This window comes from Bombina bombina, chromosome 7 (genome assembly GCF_027579735.1).
Source record: "Bombina bombina isolate aBomBom1 chromosome 7, aBomBom1.pri, whole genome shotgun sequence".
Taxonomy (NCBI): domain Eukaryota; kingdom Metazoa; phylum Chordata; class Amphibia; order Anura; family Bombinatoridae; genus Bombina; species Bombina bombina.
Window position 1 is genome coordinate 201,813,016 of NC_069505.1, and position 24,905 is coordinate 201,837,920.

General features: G+C 38.1%; 1 protein-coding gene across 1 annotated transcript in view; it reads left to right on the top strand.

The window, feature by feature from the left end:
• The window catches only part of LOC128636300 (astacin-like metalloendopeptidase), a 231,116-nt gene that overhangs the window by 65,901 nt on the left and 140,310 nt on the right, over window positions 1-24,905 (top strand). Inside the window, exons 2-4 of the mRNA XM_053689331.1 lie at window positions 1,989-2,048; window positions 11,874-12,008; window positions 19,179-19,296. Of these exons, the coding sequence (XP_053545306.1) occupies window positions 1,989-2,048; window positions 11,874-12,008; window positions 19,179-19,296 (313 nt within the window). The remainder of the gene's footprint in view (window positions 1-1,988; window positions 2,049-11,873; window positions 12,009-19,178; window positions 19,297-24,905) is intronic.

A 24,905-nucleotide genomic window follows, 5' to 3' on the forward strand; every position in this document is an offset into this window, starting at 1 on the left:
TTTGTTATAACAGTATTGTAAATATTTAAAATAAAAACTTTTTTGACTGTGAATCATCAGTCTGCTAGTGCAATTGAATTGCAGTTGCCTGCCTGCCAGCGTGTGTGCCAGGCCCACTTGCCAACTAGTGCTACCAATCATATTTGTTATAACAGTATTGTAAATATTTAAAAAAAAAACTTTTTTGAGTGTGAAACATCAGTCTGCTTTTTTGTGTCAGGCTCACAGCGTATACTGCGGCCACTTGCCCAGTGCCACCACTAATAATTTGTTTAATAGTAGTGTAAGTGTACATTTAAAAAAAAATGACAGGCAGAGGCAGGCCACCCCGCAGGTGCCGTCGTGGTCGTGGTGCTGTTATTCCCTTAGACCCTACAACTATGCACAGTGTTCAGAGGCCACGTGCCATGGATGCGAAAAGTTCTGAGGAGGACCTAGTTGAACGGCTAACACAGGACACCCAATCTTCTACAGCTTCCGCTACTAGTCCTAACCCTGACGCACCATCCACCTCCAGCTTAGCTTCGGGCACCTCTCAAGTGACCAGTGCCACTCGCCCGCCTGCCGCCACCACCAACACTAGCACCACAGCCGCTTCACTTGATCTGTCAGAGTAGTTATTGACACATCAGTTGGAAGAAATGAGTGATGTGCAACCATTATTGCCAGAGGATGTAGATAACAGGGATATGTCTCAGTCAGGCAGCATTACACACATGGACGTACGGCGTGATGATGATGATGATGTTGTACCGCTGCAGGAGTTTGGTCTGTCACTGTGAAGCGGACGTAACCCTTACACTACCTGATCGATACAACATCATACCTGATGTTTTAAAGCACGTTATTCAAAAATTTTTTAGGAATGTTAGGTGATTAAGGCCCTTTATGGGTTAAAACCAGACTCTGCATCAACTATGTAATTTTCCGTGGGAGTTTTGCCATGGATCCCCCTCCGGCATGCCACAGTCCAGGTGTTAGTCCCCTTGAAACAACTTTTCCATCACTATTGTGGCCAGAAAGAGTCCTTGTGGGTTTTAAAGTTCGCCTGCCTATTGAAGTCAATGGCGGTTCGCGACATCACTACCCATTATATATATGTATTTATATGTATTTACAGTATAAGTGCATTTGGGGCCCTTTTTAGTCAAAAAGATGAAAGCATATTTATGCAATATTTTTATTTAATAAAGTGTTTAACTATGTATTTACTGTAAATATTTTACATTCCAATGTTCTAGAGAAATATGTTCTAATTATTTTAAAATAAGTATTCCTATATATCTGTGCCTATATATAATCATAGATAGATATTGTGCCAAAATACCATCAGATATATGTATTTATGAATAAATAGAACATATTCTGCTATGTGAAGAACATTGGAATGTGAATGTGGAATTTTCAGGTTAGCGCACTTGAGAAAATGTGATCGGGTTTGCGTGCTGAGTAGGGTGTTATTTTCCCCCCACTTTTCACGCTCCATTGAAGTCTTCTAGCAGAGTTAGCACGCAAGCGGAAGTGATAATAGCACTCCACTCGTAATCTAGCCCTATATGGTGGGAGTATTTTCACAAACTTCTCAAGACACATGCACATCATCTACCTAGGTATGCATGAAAACAAAGTAAACTGTGAACTCTTTTTAGTATATGCTTTTTCTGAATCATGAAAGTAATAAATGTGTTTTATGCTTAACAACAAAACAAAAAAAGCATTGGTATCTATAGCCATATCGCTTCTATAACCCTAAGCTCACAATATTTTATTTCTTCTATGAGTAATGGTGTCTTAAACATATAAAAAATAAATGAAGCTTCCCAAAAACAACTGTACTCAAACACTTATCATAATTACTTTTTAGGAGGACATAAAAATGATATTTGGAATGCACAGGGGTGCTTTATAGATACTGTTCGAACATTTTTGTAATATATTCACTTTCAAATAAATGATATTAACATGTTCAAATATGTTTTGTTCTCTAGAGACTATACAGCATCAGGAACCAGAGGACATAGTTGGGATGATTCTGAAAATAAATCAAGGTAAAACCACATCCATTTTGGATTATTACGTGTGCATTGTAAACAGAAGCATAATTTAGCAGAGCCATTGTACAAGACTTGAATACATTGACAAGAAATAAGGGATCAAACAAAATATTAAAGGTAAAGAAAAGGTAATTTTAAGTTACATTCCTGCTTTTTCAAATATAGATAGCAAGAGAATGGAGAACAATTTATAATAGGAGTAAAATAGAAAGTTTCTTAAAAGTGCATGTTCTATCTGTGTTTTGTGCACCTTTAAACATCAGTTTGACCTCAATATCAGACCTATCACCTAAATTACAAGTTTTGCGATAAACAGGGTGTGTAAGTAACGCAAAAAACCCAACATTATTGCACTTTCCATAGCGCTGCCATTACGAGTTACTGAAAAACCTCCTTGTGCTGTGCGGTATGGTGCGTTAAGATTCATACCGCACAAAAGCCAAGGGCTGAGTTTACGTGCTTGTGCATGGCTTCCCCCATAGACATCAATGGGGAGAGAGTGCTAGAAAAAAACGAACACCTACAATCGTGGAATGGTGATCGCTGTAACGCAACCCCATTGATGTCTATGTTTGTAGTTATGTTTAAACCTAACACCTAAACGTTTACACCCAAACATAACACCCAAACATAAACCGCTAGTCTAAACAGCCCTAATCCGCCGCTCCCCAACATCGCCGGCACTAATAAAAGTTATTAACCCCTATTCTGTTACCCCCGACATTGCTGACACCTAAATAAAGTTATTAACCCATAATCTGCCATTCCCCGACACTAAATAAACCTATTAACCCCTAAACCGCCGCCCCCCCACATTGCAAAACACTAAATTAAACTATTAACCCCTAAACCTAACACCCCTCTAACTTTAAATTAAAAGTTACACTATAACTATCTTAAAATAAATAAAAACTTACCTGTGAAATTAAAAAAAAAATAAGATTAAACTATAAATTAACCTAACATTACTATTCTAATAAAATAAAAAAAACTATACCAATTCAAATTACAAAATTACAAATTTTAAAAAAACTTAACACTACTGAAATCCTATTGGCTGATTTGAAAAGCCAATAGGATTTTAAGTAGCTCTTATCCTATTGGCTGTTTTGAACAGCCAATAGGATTTCAGTAGCTCTCATCCTATTGGCTGATTTGAATTGAAAGAATCAAATCAGCCAATAGGAATGCAAGGTACGCTATTTTTAAATGGGTATCTTGCATTAAACTTCAGTGTACGGCGGTGATCATATGAAGAGGACACTCCGCACAGGATGTCATTGCCGGTCCTTGATAGCTCCGCTCCGGGCCGCCAGGATGAAGATAGAAGACGACCCCATGATGGATGAACATGTCGCTACCTGGATGAAGACTTCTTGCTGCCTGTATGAAGACTTCTCGCCGCCTGGATGGAGATGGATGTCCGGACTTTAGGAACCGTGAGTAGATATTCTGGGGTTAGTGTTAGGTTTTTTTTTGGGGGGTGTTTTTTTTTAAGATGAGGGTTTGGGCAGTGCAAAAGAGCTTAATGCCCTTTTAAGGGCAGTAAAAGAGCTGAATGCCCTTTTAAGGGCAATGCCCATACAAATGCCCCTTTAGGGGCAATGGGTAGCTTAAATTTTTTTAGACTTAGGATTTTTATTTTGGGGGGTTGGTTGGGTGGGTGGTTTTACTGTTTGGGGGACTTTGTAATTTTTTGGATGTAAAAGAGCTGTTTAACTTAGAGCAATGGTTAGGGAGTGTTTTTATTATGGGGGGCTTTTTATTTTTATAGGGCTATTAGATTAGGTGTAATTGTTTTTATTCTTGATAATTTCGTTTATTATTTTTTGTAATCTTTTTACAAAAAAAAAATGTAATGTTAGAGTTTTTAAATTTTTTCGTAGTATTAGGATTTTTTAAATTTGTAATTTAGGTTTTTAATTTTTTTTGTAGTGTTAGGTTTTTTAACTTTGTAATTTATGAATTTTAATTGGAAGTTTTCTTTATTTAATTAGAATATTAATGTTAGGTTAATTTAGTTTAATCTTGTTTTTTTATTTCACAGGTAAATTTTTATTTATTTTAAGATAGATATATTGTAACTTTTAATTTAAAGTTAGGGGGGTGTTAGGTTTAGGGGTTAATAGTTTAATTTAGTGTTTTGCGATGTGGGGGGCCGGCGGTTTAGGGGTTAATAGGCTTAGTTAATTAGTTATAATGTGGGGGGGCGGCGGTTTAGGGTTTACAGGTTTAGCTTATTAGTTGCGATATGGGGGGCTGGTGGTTTAGGGGTTTATAGCTTTATTTAGTGTCTGTGATGTCGGGGAGCGGCGAATTAGGGGTTAATAGGTTTAGTTTATTAATTACAATGTGGGGGGCAGCTGTTTAGGGGTTAATAGGTTTATTATAGTGTCGGCGATGTGGGTGGGCGGCAGATTAGGGGTTAATAGGTGTAATATAGTATTTGCGATGCTGGTGGACCACGGTTTAGTGGCTAATAGGTAGTTTATGGGTATTAGTGTACTTTGTTTCACAAAATCCATAAATACTGGTCTCAGATGGGGGAATGGATCTTGTCGGTATAGGCTGTAACACAATCATTTCAGCCGGACAGCACAACCTGTTATACAGCGGTATGGAAAATCCCGCACTCAAACATCATTTTTTTGAGTGCGGAATGGACGCTGTATTACAGGCTAAAATGCTTGCAGTATAGCTATAACGCTGCTGCTTGTGAAATGCGTTACCAGCCATTCCAGTGCAATGGCCAATTTTTCAGTGGTAATAGCCATACCGCACCATAATGCAAAACTCGTAAACTAGGCCTCTATGAATTATTTTTAAAAAAACAATTGGGTTCAGATTACAATATTGCTTAATTTGATAAGGCTAAAATGTAAACAAAGACATGTTTTGTGTGCAAAGCTAAATTATCTCATAATTATAAGGGAGCGCTAATTAGAGAGCTGGCTAAATCAAAAGAATATTAAAGTCAATATTTTTATTTATGGATCAGGGATTATGTAATACATGCAAAATTCTGTTTAATTTACTGTTGTAATTTTGTTAAAACAAATATACTGTACATTGTCATGCAGTCCCCTTTAAAAGCCTCTAGAATGTTATTTTTCATGCTCCCTTTGCTGTGGACAATTAGGTACAGATAAACAAGCTCCTGCACGTATCACCCAAACACTGAGCCGCATGCAGGAGTGTGAGTGTTCTGCATTCCACAGAATGAACTTCAGTATCTATTGGGTTGGGGGGGGGGGGATACTGCAGTTTCCAGAGTTAAAGGTCCATAATAAATTACTGCACTTTTTATATATTCATTTATTTAAGGTTTTTAAAATAAATTGGTATATTTTTTTTTTTTTTTTTTAATTCTTCTTTATTTTCTAAATCTTACTTGAAAGTTGTCAAAATAGTTAATTTCCCATGTCCAATCAGCATAGGATTGCTGATCAGAGGTGGGAGTGTGCACGCAATGGTGCAATTGTGCATTGACATAATATCTAATATAGATTGTATGAGCCTTACAATGCAAGTTCAAAAGTTATATCATATGTGTAGATTTTTTATTTATCCGGCTACAGCGCATTGACAAAACTGACACGCTAGCAGAGCTGGTGTATACATTGATAAGGGTAACCAGTTCTTCTGCTAGTGTGTCAATAATCATTACGGACTTACTTGAACAAAGACTGACCCAACTTTCAAAGGAGCTATTTGAGTAAAGTCCCTAATGGATAAATCCAATCCAATTGACAAGCACAAAAAATAAACAGCTACTAAAATTTTTCACTCAATGAAGCTCCTTTTATAAAGAACGTTATCAGCTGTGCAGGACACTTCAAAGACTGCTATAGCAACTACTGCCGATCGGCGCTGAGCAGACGGAACGGTTTGGATTTTGAGTGACATCTAGCAACCTGCGCTTATTTGCAGGAGCTTTGAGGAGCTAGATGCAGTATCTAATGCGTATGTTCCATCTCGGTCGAACGACTCGGATCATCATTGGGAGCTGAATCAGTGATTTTCATGGGCAGTGAAAGGGACATAAATTTGTAAGGAAAATATCTTTAAAACACTGAAAAACATTTAATAAGTATATATTAGTAACATTTTATGTACATACTAAACTACTGATTAACAATTACATTAAAAACGACTACAATGGCCCTTTAAATTACAGTGAAACCAGGCCAAATGTTTTATGTCATGCAAAAATTAAACACATTTAGCCAGCTTACAAGTGGAGCGTTATTTAACTCTCCTGCTCCTGCACTAGAAGTACGTTTTTAGTGCTTGTATTACAAGTTTAATGTAAAAAGTTTTCGATTGTGCGATAACCCAATGCGCACAAAAAGCTGAACTTCGAATATCACCATTGCATTAACGTTTTCCCCCATAGCAGTCAATAGAGTTAAAAAAGGTGGAAAAAACCCTACTACGTGCGCTAACCAGACATTAAAATATGAATATTTCACATTCCAATGTTCTTCACATAGAAGAAAATGTTCTAAGTATTGATAAATACATATTTCTACATATATCTGTTGGTATTTTGGTACAATATACAGGGAGTGCAGAATTATTAGGCAAATGAGTATTTTGACCACATCATCCTCTTTATGCATGTTGTCTTACTCCAAGCTGTATAGGTTCGAAAGCCTACTACCAATTAAGCATATTAGGTGATGTGCATCTCTGTAATGAGAAGGGGTGTGGTCTAATGACATCAACACCCTATATCAGGTGTGCATAATTATTAGGCAACTTCCTTTCCTTTTGCAAAATGGGTCAAAAGAAGGACTTGACAGGCTCAGAAAAGTCAAAAATAGTGAGATATCTTGCAGAGGGATGCAGCACTCTTAAAATTGCAAAGCTTCTGAAGCGTGATCATCGAACAACCAAGCGTTTCATTCAAAATAGTCAACAGGGTCGCAAGAAGCGTGTGGAAAAACCAAGGCGCAAAATAACTGCCCATGATCTGAGAAAAGTCAAGCGTGCAGCTGCCAAGATGCCACTTGCCACCAGTTTGGCCATATTTCAGAGCTGCAACATCACTGGAGTACCCAAAAGCACAAGGTGTGCAATACTCAGAGACATGGCCAAGGTAAGAAAGGCTGAAAGACGACCACCACTGAACAAGACACACAAGCTGAAACGTCAAGACTGGGCCAAGAAATATCTCAAGACTAATTTTTCTAAGGTTTTATGGACTGATGAAATGAGAGTGAGTCTTGATGGGCCAGATGGATGGGCCCGTGGCTGGATTGGTAAAGGACAGAGAGCTCCAGTCCGACTCAGACGCCAGCAAGGTGGAGGTGGAGTACTGGTTTGGGCTGGTATCATCAAAGATGAGCTTGTGGGGCCTTTTCGGGTTGAGGATGGAGTCAAGCTCAACTCCCAGTCCTACTGCCAGTTTATGGAAGACACCTTCTTCAAGCAGTGGTACAGGAAGAAGTCTGCATCCTTCAAGAAAAACATGATTTTCATGCAGGACAATGCTCCATCACACGCGTCCAAGTACTCCACAGCGTGGCTGGCAAGAAAGGGTATAAAAGAAGAAAATCTAATGACATGGCCTCCTTGTTCACCTGATCTGAACCCCATTGAGAACCTGTGGTCCATCATCAAATGTGAGATTTACAAGAAGGGAAAACAGTACACCTCTCTGAACAGTGTCTGGGAGGCTGTGGTTGCTGCTGCACGCAATGTTGATGGTGAACCGATCAAAACACTGACAGAATCCATGGATGGCAGGCTTTTGAGTGTCCTTGCAAAGAAAGGTGGCTATATTGGTCACTGATTTGTTTTTGTTTTGTTTTTGAATGTCAGAAATGTATATTTGTGAATGTTGAGATGTTATATTGGTTTCACTGGTAAAAATAAATAATTGAAATGGGTATATATTTGTTTTTTGTTAAGTTGCCTAATAATTATGTACAGTAATAGTCACCTGCACACACAGATATCCCCCTAAATAGCTATAACTAAAAACAAACTAAAAACTACTTCCAAAACTATTCAGCTTTGATATTAATGAGTTTTTTGGGTTCATTGAGAACATGGTTGTTGTTCAATAATAAAATTAATCCTCAAAAATACAACTTGCCTAATAATTCTGCACTCCCTGTATATCTATATATGCATGATTATATATAGGTATAGATGTATACAGATATACAGTATCCCACAAAATTGAGTACACCCCTCACATTTTTGTAAATATTTTATTATATCTTTTCATGTGATAACACTGAAGAAATTACACTTTGCTACAATGTAAATTAGTGAGTGTACAGCCTGTAAAACAGTGTAAATTTGCTGTCCCCACAAAATAACTCAACACACAGCAATTAATGTCTAAACCATTGGCAACAAAAGTGAGTTCACCCCTAAGTGGAAATGTTCAAATTGGGCCCAATTAGCCATTTCCCCTCCCCAGTATCATGTGACTCATTATTGTTACAAGGTCTCAGGTGTGAATGGGGAGCAGGCGTGTTAAATTTGGTGTTATCGCTCTCAAACTCTCTCATACTGGTCACTGGAAGTTTAACATGGCACCTCATGGCAAAGAACTCTCTGAGGATCTGAAAAAAAGAATTGTTGCTCTACATAAAGATGGTCTACGCTATAAAAAGATTGCCAAGACCCTGAAACTGAGCTGCAGCACGGTGGGCAAGACAATTCAGTGGTTTCACAGGACCTCTGTATTGTAACTGTAACTGACAGACCCCCTCACATTTAAACCTACCTGCTTCTAAGACCAACTGCCATGACTCCCAACACAATAAACTCTATCACCAAAGCCACCCCACTATGAATGTTAGGATTGTGGTCAGTTAAACTGTGAGTCAGACTAAGTGAAGTGTCTTGGGATAGGGGTCTGCTGTGGTGGGTGATTAGTAGTGGGGATTTTTACTAGCAGGGATTCATAGTGGTAGAGGGCTTACTGTTTGGAGTTGTGGCATTTAGGGCTACATTAGGCAAATGAGTGCTATAGGTTAACTTTTTGCGCACGTCAGGTAGGGCTCATATTACAAGTTATGCTAAACGCCCCAAGACCCCTAACCTGAGACTTCGTAAGTTACAAAAAATAAAAAACACTAAAAATAAAAAAAACATAACCAAGAATAAAAAAAACTTACCAGAAAAAAATCCCATTCCTAAAATTAAAGTACCCTAAAATAAAGCCCCCTAAAAACTCTAAACTAAAACTAAAATACCCCCATCTTTAAAAAACCTAATCTAAAAATCACCATTAAAAAAGAGCAAGTGATTATAAAAAAAGTGATTAGGCGCTTTTGTAAAAATCCCTATACTAAACATAATCACCCCTGAAAAAAATACCTAACACCAAACCCCAAAGTTTTTACTAACCGTCTTGAATATTCTTTGGGGGCAGTGGCGAGTCCATGGCAGCAGAGCCCCTCACTCCTCTTTGGCTGTCCTCTTCTGACCTTCCACCCAATCTGATCTTCCACCCAGCCAATAGAATTAAAGCTTTTTCTATTAGCTGATTTAAACTGGCATTCCAAAATCAGCCAATAGAAATGCAAGGGTACCCCTATATAAGGGGGAACCTTTTATTCAATCTTCAGTGTGCTGCGATGACAGCATGAAGATAGATTGGGAGGAAGATAAGAAGAGGACCACCCAAGAGGACCAAGGAGCACTGCCAGGGGATCACCACCAGAGGACCGCCAAGGCCATGGACCCGCTGCTGCCTTCGGAATCAAGATGGTGAGTAAACACTTTGGGGTTTAGCGTTGGGGTTAGATTTAGTATAAGTTTTGCTTTGTTTTTTTTGCAAAAGAGCTTAATCACTTTTTTGCAAAAGAGTTAAAATCACTTGCCCTTTTCAGGGCGATTTTTACATTAATTTTTTTTAAAGATTTTTAGTTTTAGTATAGTTTTTTTTAGTGGGGCTTTTTAGGGTACATTACATTCCACTTGTAGTCTAACCCTTAATGGGTTATTGTCAGAGTTTTTTTTTAGTAATGCAGTTGTGGCAGTTAAGAAGTTTGTTGGGGGTTGTGGAGGTTATGGGGTTAATAGTTAGCAACATTGGTTCCGGCTTAAACTAGAAAACCCATAATTTTATTTTATGTTGAAAGTGAACCTGAACATCTCTATGTAAGAAAGGAAGCTATTTTACCTCAAACTTTCCTCAGTCCCTACATCCTATTGTAATAGAGACTTTAAGCAGCCAATCATGATTCTAGTCCCAGGACTTGCAAGGAAGCTTGCATCTAGCATCTGCAGACAAAATCATGTTCATTCCCTCCTCAGTTTAAGGAAATTTACTAGGAAATCTCTCAAGATTTTTGTGAAATCTCATGTGATCACAGAAAGCAAAGTATGACATCAGCACATGCTGATGTTTTGTTCAGTATGCAGCTACAGTAGCTGAAGGGTAACTGTTCACAGAGCACTTACTAGTGTGAGCTGAAAATATTTTGATGTAAAATATCTTCCTTTTTTTACCCATATTCTGTCAGTTAACAATCATGGAGCATAGCTGGAATAGGCTGACAAGAAAATATCACATGAACACCTCTATGTAAAAATATTTTACCTCAAAACCCTCAGCTCACCAGAGTAAGTGCTCTGTGATCCAGATCTACTTGTTTTTACTATTTGCATGGTGGGGGAAAAACAGCTTCATCTGTGCTGAGTTCACACTTTGTTTTACTGTGATCTCATGGGATTTACTAAAATACTGCAAGATTTCAATGTAAACTTTAAGGGACATGAAACTCAAACATTTTCTTTCATGATTTAGGAAGAACATACAATTTTAAACAACTTTCAGGTTTATTTCTATTATCAAATTTCCTTCATTCTCTTGATATCATTAGTTGAAGGAGCAGCAATGCACTACTCATTGCTAACTGAACACCTGGGGGTAAATGTATTGAATGTCGAGAAGACATGATTCGCTATAACGAATCATGTCTGCCTTGACTTTGTGTAACCTGTCGGCATTTATCATTGCACAAGCATTTCTAGTGAAATGCTTGCACAATACTGCCCCCTGCTCATTGGTGACCATTCGGTTTTATGACCACTGCTTCTTAACTTCTGTTTCAGGTGAGGCTGAAACAATGGGCCTCCGAAGCACCATTCACTGATTCATAAATAGAGCCCATGGTGTGAGCCAATGACAATAGACATATATATGCAGTCACCAACCCAGGTGTTTTGCTGCTCCTGAGCTTACTAAGATTAACTCCCCAACAAAGGATAGCAAGAGAAGGAAGCAAATTAATAGAAATAAATTGGAAAATTGTTTAACATTGTATGCTCTGAATAAACCATGAATGTCTAATTATGACTTAACTGTCCCTTTAAAACTAGAAGTGACTGTGCCTGCACATGCCAGATGCACACTCGCTTGCAAGTTGCTGGATTAGCATCCTGATTTGATGCTTAAAATCCCTTGACAATGTGATAGAAATGTTCTTGTGATATTTGATATTTAGCTTTTTATAGATATACTGCATCATTTTCAAGTGATTCAACATCTGGGTATCATGTCCCTTTAATGTCACACAAGCAGAATGTTGTATGTGCTCACAAAGACATGTTGTATATCCAACTGGTTCCTTTCTAAGTCCCGAAGAATTTATTTCATCAGAAGAACTTTACTCCTAAATATTAATGGTCAAATAGAAAATAGGTCAAAGAAAATAATTGTTTTCTGTTTACAGTTTTCACTAATAAATGCAAAATGTATGTACATGACTTTTTTCCATTACAATGTATAGTAAATAACAAACCATCTATTCTTGTTGCACTAACAATAAATCATTCTATTGATCATAGGCAGCTTGGAGCCACAATATGAAGGAGATGTTATGACGGAGACAAGCCGCAATGGAATTAGCTGTGATTTATGTCTCTGGCCTACAAACAGCGCTGGAAACGTTATTGTACCCTATACACTCTCCCCCAATTACAGTGAGTGTACACAGTCAACATTTAATTATTTATGTTGATCTCAGATACAATTCATTAGAAATACCAACTGTTAGCTGTAAATTTTCTTTCTTGATTCTTTGGGGCAAATTTATCAACCTCCGAATGCAGCCATGGCTGTTTCCGTGCGAGTCTTCAGGCTCGCCGGAAACAGGAGTTATTAAGCAGCGGTCCTAAGATCGATGCTCCTTAACTCTTCCGCCACCTCTGAGGCGGCAGACAGCAATCATCCCGATCGGATACGATTGTGCTGATTGACACCCCTGCTAGCAGCTGATTGGCCGCAAATCTGCAGGGGGCAGTATTGCACAAGTATTTCATGAGAAATGCTTGTGCAATGATAAATGCAGACAGCGTATGCTGTCGGCATTTATCGATGTGCGGCGGACATGATCTGCTACAGCGGATCATGTTCGCCTGCACATGATAATTTGGCCCCTTTGGGGAAAACATAAAGGGGCCGAATTATCAAGCTCCAAATGGAGGCTCACCAGAAACAGCAGTTATGAAGCAGCGATCTAAAGACCGCTGCTCCATAACTAGTCTGCCTGCTCTGAGGCTGCGGACATCATTCCACACGATCCTATGCAATCGGGCTGATTGATACCCCCTGCTAGCAGCCGATTGACCTCAAATCTGCAGGGGGCGGCATTGCACAAGCAGTTCACAAGAACTGCTTGTGCAATGATAAATGCAGACAGCGTATGCTGTTGGCATTTATCGTTGTGCGGCGGACATGATACGCTACATCGTATCATGTCAGCTCGCACTTTCATAAATCGTCTTCAAAATTGCGCTTTCGTAAGCACAATATTTGCACTCAGTAATACCAGCACACGTAAATGTCAGGGGCAATGCAGATGCGACCTCGCGTTTGCTTTGCCTGGTAGCCTTGAGCTCAGAAGAGATAATTAGGCTCCAGAGCAGCAAATGCACTACTGAGACCTAGCTGAACACATTTGATAAGCCTAAGAGACGAATCATATGTTTGTACCAACCAATCCCGACCCTAGCTAGCGTTCAATAGTACTTTTGCTGCTCCTGAGCCTACCTAGGTATGCTTTTCATCAAAAGATATTAAGAAACTAACACCTAGATTACAAGTTTTGCACTATAGAGGGTGCGAAACAAATGCAACAAACGTTATTTCACCCTCCATAGCACTGCAATTACAGGTTTTTGAAAAGCCGCCTTGTGCATGCAATATGGTGGCGATGAACTCCATACCGCACAAAATCCAAGGTCTGAGAATACGTGCTCGTGCATGCTTTCCCCATAGACATCAATGGGGAGAGAGTGTTAGGAAAAAACTAACACCTGAAGTGCGGAATGGCGATCGCCTTAACGCAGTGCCATTGATGTCTATGGGGAAAAAAAAGTTACGTTTAAACCTAACACCCTAACATAAACCCCAGGTCTAAACACCCCTAATCTGCTGCCCCGACATCGCCGACACCTAAATAAAGTTATTAACCCCTAATCTGCCGCCCCCGATATTGCCGACACCTAAATAAACGTATTAATCCCTAATCTGCCGCTCCAGATATCGCCGCCACTGTAATAAAGTTATTAACCCCTATTCCCCCACACCCCAACATCACAGACACTATAATAAAGATATTAACCCCTATTCCGCCGCTCCTTGATATCACAGCCACTAAATAAAGTTATTAACCCCTAAACCTCTAGCCTCCCACATCACCACCACTAAATAAACCTATTTACCCCTAGACCGGCAGCCCCACACATCTTCAAAAAACTAAATTAAACTATTAACCCCTAAACATAACAACCCCCTAACTTTAAATTAAAATTACAATATCCCTATCTTAAAATAAATAAAAAATTACCTGTGAAATTAAAAAAACCTAAGTTTAAACTAACAATTAACATAACTATTATACTAAAATTAAAATAATTACAAATTAAATAAACTAAATTACACATTAAAAAAAACTATCACTACTAAACAAAATTAATTTACTAAAAATAGCAAGCAGCTAGATTACGAGTTTGGCGTTATGAGTGAAAAACGCCGCTATTACAAGTCTTGTAGCTATAGGTGTACCGCACACCTTTTTGACTGTCACGCAACGTCAGTACCGCACTTTTTAAAAAGTCCTTTTTCAATGGGACTTCCATAGCGCTGGTATTAAATTACGCACAGTACTTTATCCCCGAGTAGCAGCTAGATCCCTTGCAGCAAAAGGACCGTGAACTCACAGAAGCCCCGTGACTGCAGTGACCTCATCTGGACTGGATCTAGCTGCTACCAGGAAGCTATCCAGGCAAGGATTGTTGCTCAGGAGATCTACTGTTACAAGACATCAAGACGGGGATACCTTCAAACAGCCAGCTGGTTTGCTGATTGAATACCAGCCTGCTTCTAACAGGCACAAGAGAGTGCCTTCACGTTTTTGTCCATCTCAGAAGTTGCATCACTTGTGAAGTGAAGACCGAGAGCTGCCTTTTTCCTCATACGGACTTTTTTGGGACTGTCTACATACACCTCTCACTTTGGCCACTACCCAGTGCCACGTGTGTATATATTCATATACATTCATTTGTGCATTATAATAATTTTTTAATTTTTTTTGTTTTTTGTATTTTGTTTTCTCTATATATCCTTTAAAATTATTGGTTTTTCAATTATATATGTAACACTTGGGTAACCTCTATTTTTGCCGCTTAGCACCTCCTATAGGTAATCTGTGGCACTATCACCACAGAATTTCCAGTTTTTGGTATTACAAGTTTGCCTGGGAGGCCAAAAAGGGAGCGGTACACGCTATACTGACAAGATCCGTACCGCCATCTAAAGTCAGTAGTTATGAGTTTTACGTTACAAAGCTGTACCTTAAAACTCATAACTAAAGTGTTAAAAAGTACACTAACACCCATAAACTACCTATTAACCCCTAAACTGAGGCCCTCCCAGACATTGTCGCCACTATAATAAACCTATTAACCCCTATTCCACCTTCCCGCTTCACAAACACTATTTAAATATTATTAACCCCTAATCTGCCGTCCGGCCACACCACAGCTATAATAAACTTATTAACCCCTAAACCACCGCCCTCCCCAACAGTAAAACTCACCACCCACACAACCAAACCCCCCAAATAAACCTAAGCTCACCATTGCCCTTAAAAAATGGCATTTGGATGGGCATTGCCCTTAAAAGGGCATTTAACTCTTTTACATTGCCCAAAACCCTACTCTAAAAAATAAAACCCACCAAATAAACCCTTAAAAAAAACTAAAACTAACCCCCAACGATTCACTTACAGTTTTCGAAGACTGGACATCAATTCTCATCCAGGCGGCAGAAGTCTTCATCCAAGCGGGCAGAAGTCCTCATCGAAGCCTGCAGAAGTCTTCATCCAAGCGGGCAGAAGTTTTCATCCAGACGGCATCTTCTATCTTCATCCATCCGGCATAAAGTGGGTCCATCTTCAAGACATCTGGTGCGGAGCATCCTCTTCTTCCGATCACCGCTGTAGAATGAAGTTTCCCTTTAAGTGACGTCATCCAAGATGGCGTCCCTTACATTCTGATTGGCTGATAGAATTCTATCAGCCAATAGGAATTAAAGGTGAAAAAATCCTATTGGCTGTTGCAATCAGCCAATAGGATTGAGCTTTTATCCTATTGGCTGATCCAATCAATGCAATGCATTTAGTTTTAAATAGGTTATTTAAATAATAATTGTAAGTTTTATTTAGATTTATTTTAATTATATTTAAGTTAGGGGGTGTTAGGGTTAGGTTCAGGGTTACTTTAGGGTTAGACTTATGCTTAGGGTTAGGTTTAGGGGTTAATATATTTATGTAGTGTTAGTGATGTGGGAGGTCAGAGGTTTAGGGGTTAATAACTTTAGTATAGTGGCGTCAACATTGGGGGTGGCAGATTAGGGGCTAATAAGTGTAGGTAGGTGGCGGCGATGTTCGGGCCAGCAGATTAGGGGTTAATAATTGTAATGTAGGTGGCGGCGATGTTAAGGGCAGCAGATTAGGGGTTAATAAGTGTATTTAGGTGGTGGTGATGTTAGGGGCAGCAGATTAGGGGTTAATAACTGTATGTAGGTGGCAGCGATATCGGGGCAACAGATTAGGGGTGTTTAGACGTGGTTTTAATGTTAGGGTGTTAGGTTTAAACATAACTTTTCCTTTTTTTTAGCTGACTCTCCCCGCTGATGTCTATGGGGAAATCGTGCACGAGCACGTCAAAGCAGCGCTTGTATTTGGGTGCGGTATGGAGCTCAACACCACCATATCGCCCGCACAAGCCGGGTTTTTCAAAACCTGTAATAGCAGCGCTATAGGGAGGTGAAATACCGCCTCTTTTGTGGCGGTCGTTAATTTCCCTATAGCGCTGTCGGTATTTATCATTGCACCAGCAGTTCTTGTGAAGTCTCTTTATTAATCTCTGTTAAATACTGTACCGGTTTAGATATAGTCCCTTACTTATTTAAAACCACACAACTTACATATGTTTTCACTTTAGTTTGCCCGAGTGGTATTTCTCTCTGTTGGGGTACCATCTCTAATGATACACTAAGGTCTTTTCTAATTTCCAATTCCCATTTCCAATTGTTTTACAATATAACATATAATTACCAGCTAGTAATTGATTAATCTTTATAGTAGCATCAATTCTAATGAGCTTGTATAAGCAGATACTTGCTAGGTGATGAATTTTTATTTATATCTTTATTTATGTTATTAACGCTTCTTTAACACCTGTTTCCAGTTGATATGTAATAGTGCTTCAATATGAGTTAATAGATCAGGCACATTAACACTTTATATGATAGGGGTCCGAAGTATAGGTATATGCGCATATATTGTTGAACATATTTGTGTGTTCATATTTATCTTTATTTATTATTAATTAAATTACTCTATTTATAGTATTTATACATGTATAATAAATGTTTTTAATGTGAACTTGTACACAGTTTTTTTAAAATAGCATGGAAAAATCTATAGTTACAATTCTTATTAGTTTTACTTATGGTGTTGTTTTTATATTATAGTACATATTTACATGGATTAAGCTTCCTATCAATATTGGAAAGCTTATGCTATTTATAACCGTACTGAAAGATCCTAACAGGTGGTTTTAGTATTAAGAGTAATGCAACAGTCATTACTTGTATATCACATTCCTTAACAATGAGTATCAGGTATTGTGTAATCCCTCCCCTGTCTTTGTTCAATAACAATACACGATGTTTAGAAGGGGAGGTGATTCAAGTGGGCAGCCTCTGACGAATAAATAAAACAAATAATAAATAGCGGTGGGTTCAGATCGTAAGACTCCCCCTTAGTTACAATATAATAAAATCTGTTAATACAAAAATCTGGTATAGTTCAAAATCTCTATGCCAACCTGGTTTAAGGTGCCTAATGTATAGATCCATTGCATCTTAGATTTACCAAGGTCATTATTCGGATTTCCACCTCTCTAGTGTCTTTCTATTTTCCTGATACCTATAAGTTTAGTAATGTATTTAGGGTATTGTTGGTGAACCATTTTAAAATGGAGGGAAAATTAATGTTTCTCAAACCTATTTTTAAAGGGACATTGTACACAAGATTTTTCTTAGCATAAATGTTTTGTAGAGGATCCATTTATATAGCCTATACAGGTTTTTTTATTTTTAAAAATGTATAGTTCTGCTTATTTTTAAATAGAATTGTGCTGATTTTCAGACTCCTAGCCAAGCCCCAGTTTGTTTTAGAAGTAGACTGTTGTCTACCTACTCCAGCTTTCTCCCGTTTGTGTAAAGGGTCTTTTCATATGCAGGGGAGTGGGGAGTGTCTGCTCTGTTTGCTTTCCAGCCCAATTCAGTGTGTGTCCCAGCCTAACATTTTCAACAGTGATAAACTGGGAGCTTCTAAGTAAGTTTTTAAAAGTCTGACGCTTTCGCGCCACCCCATCGGTGCTTACTCATAGACATGGGCTTTGGTGTAGTGCCTGCCGTTTCTCTTGTTCATCTCTGATTGTTGTGGATTTATCCAGCACTTTGGCTACGGCACACCGGGTGTTGGAGGTTTTTTGCTTACCCCTTCTTGGGATTGACTTCCGGGTTGTATGGTTACACGCCCAGAGCTGCGGTCGCTCTCTTTCTCAAGAATATATCATTGATGTATCTGCAATGGGCCACCAGTTTGTTACTCCAGTCATGCAGAGAATAAACATAAAGATCTTCCCAGATAGACATATATAAGTTAGCTTACATAGGTGCAAACCAGGTGCCCATTGCAGTTCCACTGACTTGCAAGTAATATTGATGGTTGTAACAAAAGGAATTAATCTCCATGATTAATCCTATCTATTATAAACTCTTTGGGGTAGATTTATCATACCCCGAGCGGACATGATTCGCTCTGGTGAACTGCTTGTGCAATGCTGCCCCCTGCAGATTTGCGTCCAATTGGCCGCTAGCATGGGGTGTCAATCAACCCGTTTGTATGAGATCGGGTGGATTGCTGTCCCCCGCCTTAGAGGCGGTGGACGAGTTAAGGAACAGCGGTCTTAAGACCGCTGCTTCTTAATTACTCTTTCCGGGGAGCCTGAAGGCTTGTGCGGAAACAGTTATATTCAGGGCCATTCGGTCTTTATTAAATCTGCCCCTTTTTCTTTATCTAGACGTGTTAGCTCTTGATTTAATACCTTTCTTATGGCTTCCAAAACGTTATCTTTTTTGGATATTAGTGTACAATAAAGCAACATCAGCGTAACTAACCAATATTCATCATCCTATTTATACCCTTTTAAAATGTTAATAATATTTACAGTACTTTTTAAATATGATTTTGTTTTTTCATTGTTTTTTTATGTATATAAATGTGTCTATGTGCTTATATGTATATACACATATAAATACAAATATACACATGTTTATAAATATAAATACATGTGTATACAGTATTTATATATACACTTTAGAGCCACTCAAATACCTTAAAGCTTGAAAAATAATTTTTTATCAATTTTAATATTTTATCATTTTTCTTACTGTGTTTTTAATGTCAATATTTTATATTCCAAGGTTCTTCACATAGTAGAAAATGTTCTTTGTATTTTTAAATATATATTCCTTTTTGAAAGTTGCTCATGTTCTTTCTTATTCTCTTTCAGCTGCGAACGACATTGCTGTAATATTCAAGGCAATGACAGAATTTGAGACATTGACATGTGTGCGGTTTGTACCTCACAGTGATCAAGAAAACTATCTCAATATCACATCTGATGGCGGGTAGGTCGGAAACTTCTGAAGTGAGATAGAAAATAAAATAAAAATGCAATATCTGCAGCATCATAATCCTTAAAGGGACAGTTTACCCTATTTTTTTATCCCCTTTAATTTGTTCCCAAATTAAATTGTTTACAAACAGCTATTTACCTTTACTTGGGCATTTGAAATAGCAGATTTTGCCTGTGATATCTTCACTTATACTGAATGTTTGTATTGGCTACCAAAAACATAGCCAATAAAAGAAGTGTACTGGGATTAGGAGAGATAAGTAATAAAATGTTTATTTTTCAATTGTTCTCTCTATGAACCTGATGATAAAAGGATCATCAGACCCACAAGAAATTGCATTTTTTTTTTCTTGCAAACTGTGCGTCCAGCGATATTTTATTCAAAGTGGGAAGACCTTCTTTGTCCCAACCAGTGGCTTTGTGCCTCCCCTAGGAAATAATAGGGAACGTTGTTGGAGAAGAAAATCCACCCATATTGCTATTGATCTCAGATCGTGGGAGTGGAGTGGGGTTGTGTATTCAAAGCCTGTTTACAAAACATAGGATATTCAATTACTAAATATAAAAATGGTTGTAACAGTTCAACTAATATACATGTAAAGTGAGTTTAACTGTGCGTTCAGCAGATTTCTTACAATTTGAAAACTTGTCACTGAAAATCAGGCAAGACTAAGATGGAGGATAATCCTTTAAAAAACAGCAATGTTTCCCCATCAAAACACAGGGTACTCATATTATAGCCTTTTTACAATATCATACACATGTATAATATACCCACAATCCCTCAGTTTCTTTTGACACTTGCAAACTGTATTACCATCCAATACTGTGTAAAAATATAATTTACATTAAACCTTCAATGCGGTGGCAATACGGACTTTAAAATTCCATCAGTGTAAGAGAAGCATCTCCTCCCCCATAGAAGTATAGTAAAATGAATCTTGGTGAGACTCCCTTCATATACAGATTTCAGCCCTTTATAACATTTCACAGCCAATCTCAATGGCAAGACATATCCCTTTTCAAAACATTGCCATTATCACTATGCTTTTAATTTGGAAGTTAACTTGGTATGTATTGAGCTTTGGTATACAGACAGAGATACTACAAAGAGGCATGTGTGTGTACAAAAAGTGGTAAAACAAGGAGATCTGATTTCCCTGCAAGAACAACACATTTTAATTTTCAAAGAACAAAATCTATTTCATATACAGATATAAGCCCAAAGAAGCAATTTCTCATACATGTTATACTCTGCAGCTAGTAAAAACTATTTTACAATACACTGTCCCTTTAATGTAGAAAATCTTGATCACTTATCTCATTGGTTGTCACTGCTCAACCTCTGAGGTACTAATATATCAGATTAATGCATAATCACAAAATATGTGTCATACCCTTCTGCAAATTAACTTAACCATGCATGGAAGATGTATTTAACCATTTATGAGTAATAACTGCAGCAGTAGTTTGATATAATCAATAACCTATTTGTCGGTGATCTGCAGAATGTTATTTCACAAAGTCCCCCCTCCCCCAGTGTGGCAGTTACAGAGCACAGAAAGTAATTATATAGTCCGGACAAAATATATATCTTACCCAAACTTGCACTGGACAGTTTGGTATTTTAGCCATCTCTTCAGTAAATCTTAAAGGAAAAAAAGGGTAAAAAAAGTGTCCCACACATGATGTAGTGCCATCCACACCCTCTTCTTCCAACCCCAGTAATTATTAGATTTATTTTCCTGGCTGCTGTATGTAATGTGTGTGACACAGTGAGGACTGCTCAGCACACTAAACACCATGGGGCCGATTTATCATGGCCCAAAAGGTTGCCTAATGCACCTGTTTCCGCGTGAGCATTCAGGTTCGCTGGAAACAGGAGTTAAGAAGTAGCAGTCTAAAGATTTGTTCGTCTGCTCTGAGGTACGATCAGGTTGATTGACACCCCCTGCTAGAGGCTGATTGGCCGCAAATCTGCAGGGGGCGGCATTGCACAAGCAGTTCACAACCAGAACTGTTAATTACAGAGAGTTTTTAGCAGTGGATAGTTTACAGTTTGGGATTCACTGAAGTGAGTAGCTATGGCACAGTGTTGTAATATTGCAGGATCAGCATTGAATATTTACCACAGTGATTTAAATAAATGTTGCATAATTACCACAAGGTTAAAGGCAATCTTTTGTAAATAGATGGTCAGTTTTACTCCAATTAAAACTTTTACTAACACTAAATGATTTTATATGTATAAAGTTTCTTACTCTGATATTCTAGAAAATGTGTTTTAGTGTCAGAAGGGGTTCCAAAGTAAATACTTTAGGGTATATTTATCAAAGTGCGAGCGGACATGATACAATGTAGCGTATCATGTCCGCTACACTTCGATAAATGCCAACAGCATACGCTGTCGGCATTTATCATTACACAAGCAGTTCACCAGAACTGCTTGTGCAATACCACCCCTGCAGTTTCGTGGCCGATAAACAGACATATATATATATATATATATATATATATATATTTATATATATATATATATACACAGACAGATAGATATAGATGCAGACAGATAAACAGAAAGCTATATAGGCAGACAGACAGTTTGAAAGAAATACAGATACAAAGACAGACACACAGATAGATAGATAGATAGATAGATAGATAGATAGATAGATTTCACATTCTCAATCAGATGCTCTCTCACTCTCTTCATGAAAATGTAAAATACAGTGCTTGCAGGCAAAACTAGGAAAAGGACTCCAGAACATTTTCAGAAGCTATCCATTTATAACAGATACAGTTTAAACTATGGCATGAATGTAGCTGTTTTGCAATTTTTCTAAAGAGAATGATGTATGACGTGGCATTTCCTTATCAATGTTGCTGCATTGTAGCCAATTGATAGAGGTTAGTTAAACCTTGATATTTTTTTTATATGTAGCCAATGATCATGGGGTATAGGCTGTCTACCAGGACTCTCCAGCCATCTCGGTCTTGGGCTTTTCTTTCTATCTGACTCCAGGTGTCAATGTATTATGCCATTTGACATTTTTGGTTGGGGTTTGGATGTTCAGTATGATCTACCGTCTGTGCAATTTGCTTTTTAACAACTCATTTGCCACTTTCCATTTTTGAAGGTTGCAGTGACCATCATCCACACAAGTGAAATGTCTTAACCATCTCTAGCGGCCCTCTCTCCCTTTAATCAGTGCCGCTTTTACTACAGGGAAGTATGGTGGGACCCAGGCTCCATCTACATTATGTGTGTGTATATATATATATATATATATATATATATATATATATATATAAAGCAAAGTCCTGTGTAGGAATGCACACCATATATTTAGTAGCAGCTGCCAGGGTGCAATGTCAAAACAGTATGTACTATGCAAAAAAGGCAGCACTCGCTGGTCATTTGTAAGTAAAATTTAGCTTTTAATAATACAAAAAGTTAAAATCTTGGGAAAAACATGACGTTTCGATGCCTAACTGGCATCTTTTTCAAATGTCCCAAAAGGTAAATCCAAAGTTGTCACACCAGCTATGTGGTGTTCCCCATGAGAGCATACAACTACTGGCTAAATGTGTTATATTTATTCAAGTCATAGCTGACATCAAGGCTGTGTTCAGCTGTGGATAATCACTTGCAAATCTGATCAGCTGGTTCCGTTCCCACCCACAAGATTTATACTTCATTGCGCTGTTAGTTGAGCAACTGCATGGCTAATTTGCATATGTGGGAGTGATCTGCACCAGAGTAGTGTCCAATGATCTTGCAATGTTTTAAGGCATCATCATACATGCCCACTTGTCTCTGCTGTGAGTGAAACTTCCCCAAACAAAGGGATATTGGCCTGTGACTTATGAACTGCTTCTGGCACAACAATGCTGTATGTTTCACACAGGTTGGAGAAGGGTCACCTTTGTCAATCAACGTAGAAGCTGCATGTTCACCTTGGCGCATGATGTACTAAACATTGTACTGGGATGTAATACACATTCAAAAGTTGTAGTGAGGAGATCAAATGTCCCACCTATAGCTGGTACACCCTCGCATTTATTCATAGAGCAACAGCTAATGCAGGAATATCAGGAAATATCGATGGGGTGTAATACACATTCGATCTATTCAAATCAGACAACACGAATGCCCCACTTGTAGCGGGTACATCCCCATTGGTTAATATGAAGCTCCCATGCAAGATTAGCAGAAAATGCTTGATAGAGCACACAATTTAGCAACATGTGGTTATATATAGGCTTGCCAGAAACAAGGGGCATCAAGTTCAATACAGAGCTTGATAAATATGCCCCAGTGTCTCTAATGGTTACCTTTTCAGGTTTTGAAATTGTAATGGCTGAGGCAACCCTAATGTGATCCTTTGCTGGATTAACCTTTGTGGGAAAGTAAAGCAGTTAGTTTGAAGCCAGCCATACAGAGGTTAAAGAAGATAATTCAGGTCAGAGGACCAAGAAAATGGTCAAAGTAGCAGGCGGAACTAATGGTAACTTACTGGCCAGATCACAGTTTCTAGTTGGTAGTGTAAACGAATAGTCACCAGCACTGCAAGTTAGCTTATATAACTTTTATTGGAATAACATAAAAAAGCAACGTTTCGGGGCTTAACCCCTTAGTCATGCTAGACTAAGTTTCTAGTTGGTGTCGCTCAACAGGTGCTTATCGCTGCAAATATTTCCAGCACAGATGATATCCACTTCCTCATAGTGTGGAGCACAGACCTCACTCCACGCTATGACTAAGGAAGTGAATGGCAGCTGTTTTGGAAATATTTGCCTTGATAAGCACCGGCCGTTTATGGATTATGCAGGAATGTTGAAGGAGATAGTTATGCTGTTCCCATTAATAGTTCAATCTTAAATTGTACAATTAATTCTATGATGTGGGAAAAAAAGATTCATGTTATATAACGGTTACTGCTCAAGTTAATAATATGGGCATTTACATCGATTTGCTGATTAAGCGATGGATAACAATCTTAGTAGTCATATTCTTCTTATATTTGTGCACTATAAATATTTAAAATGTTTCTAGGTTATTAGACGTTATTATCTTAGGTTAAAGGATATTCATGTGGAAAAGAGGTGAATGCTCAATAAAAACGCTGTCGGCATTTATCATTGCACCAGCAGTTCTGGTGAATTTCTGGTGATAATAAACACTAAAAATACGAAAAATAAAAAACTCTAAGATTACAAAAAATAATAAACAAAATGATCAAAAATAAAAACAATTACACCTAATCTAATAGCCCTATAAAAATAAAAAAACAAACAAAATAAAAACACCCCTTAACCTAACAATAAACTACCAATAGCCCTTAAAATTGCCTTTTGTAGGGAATTGCCCTAAATTAAACAGCTCTTTTACCTAAAATTTACAAAGTCCCCCGTAAAAGTAAACTCCCCACCCAACCAACCCCCCAAAATAAAAAACCTAAATCTGAAAAAATCCTAAGATACCCATTGGGCATTTGTATGGGCATTGCCCTTAAAAGGGCATTCAGCTCATTTACTGCCCAAAGCCCTAATCTAAAAAAAAAAAAAACCTAAACCTAACACTAACCCCAGAATATCTAC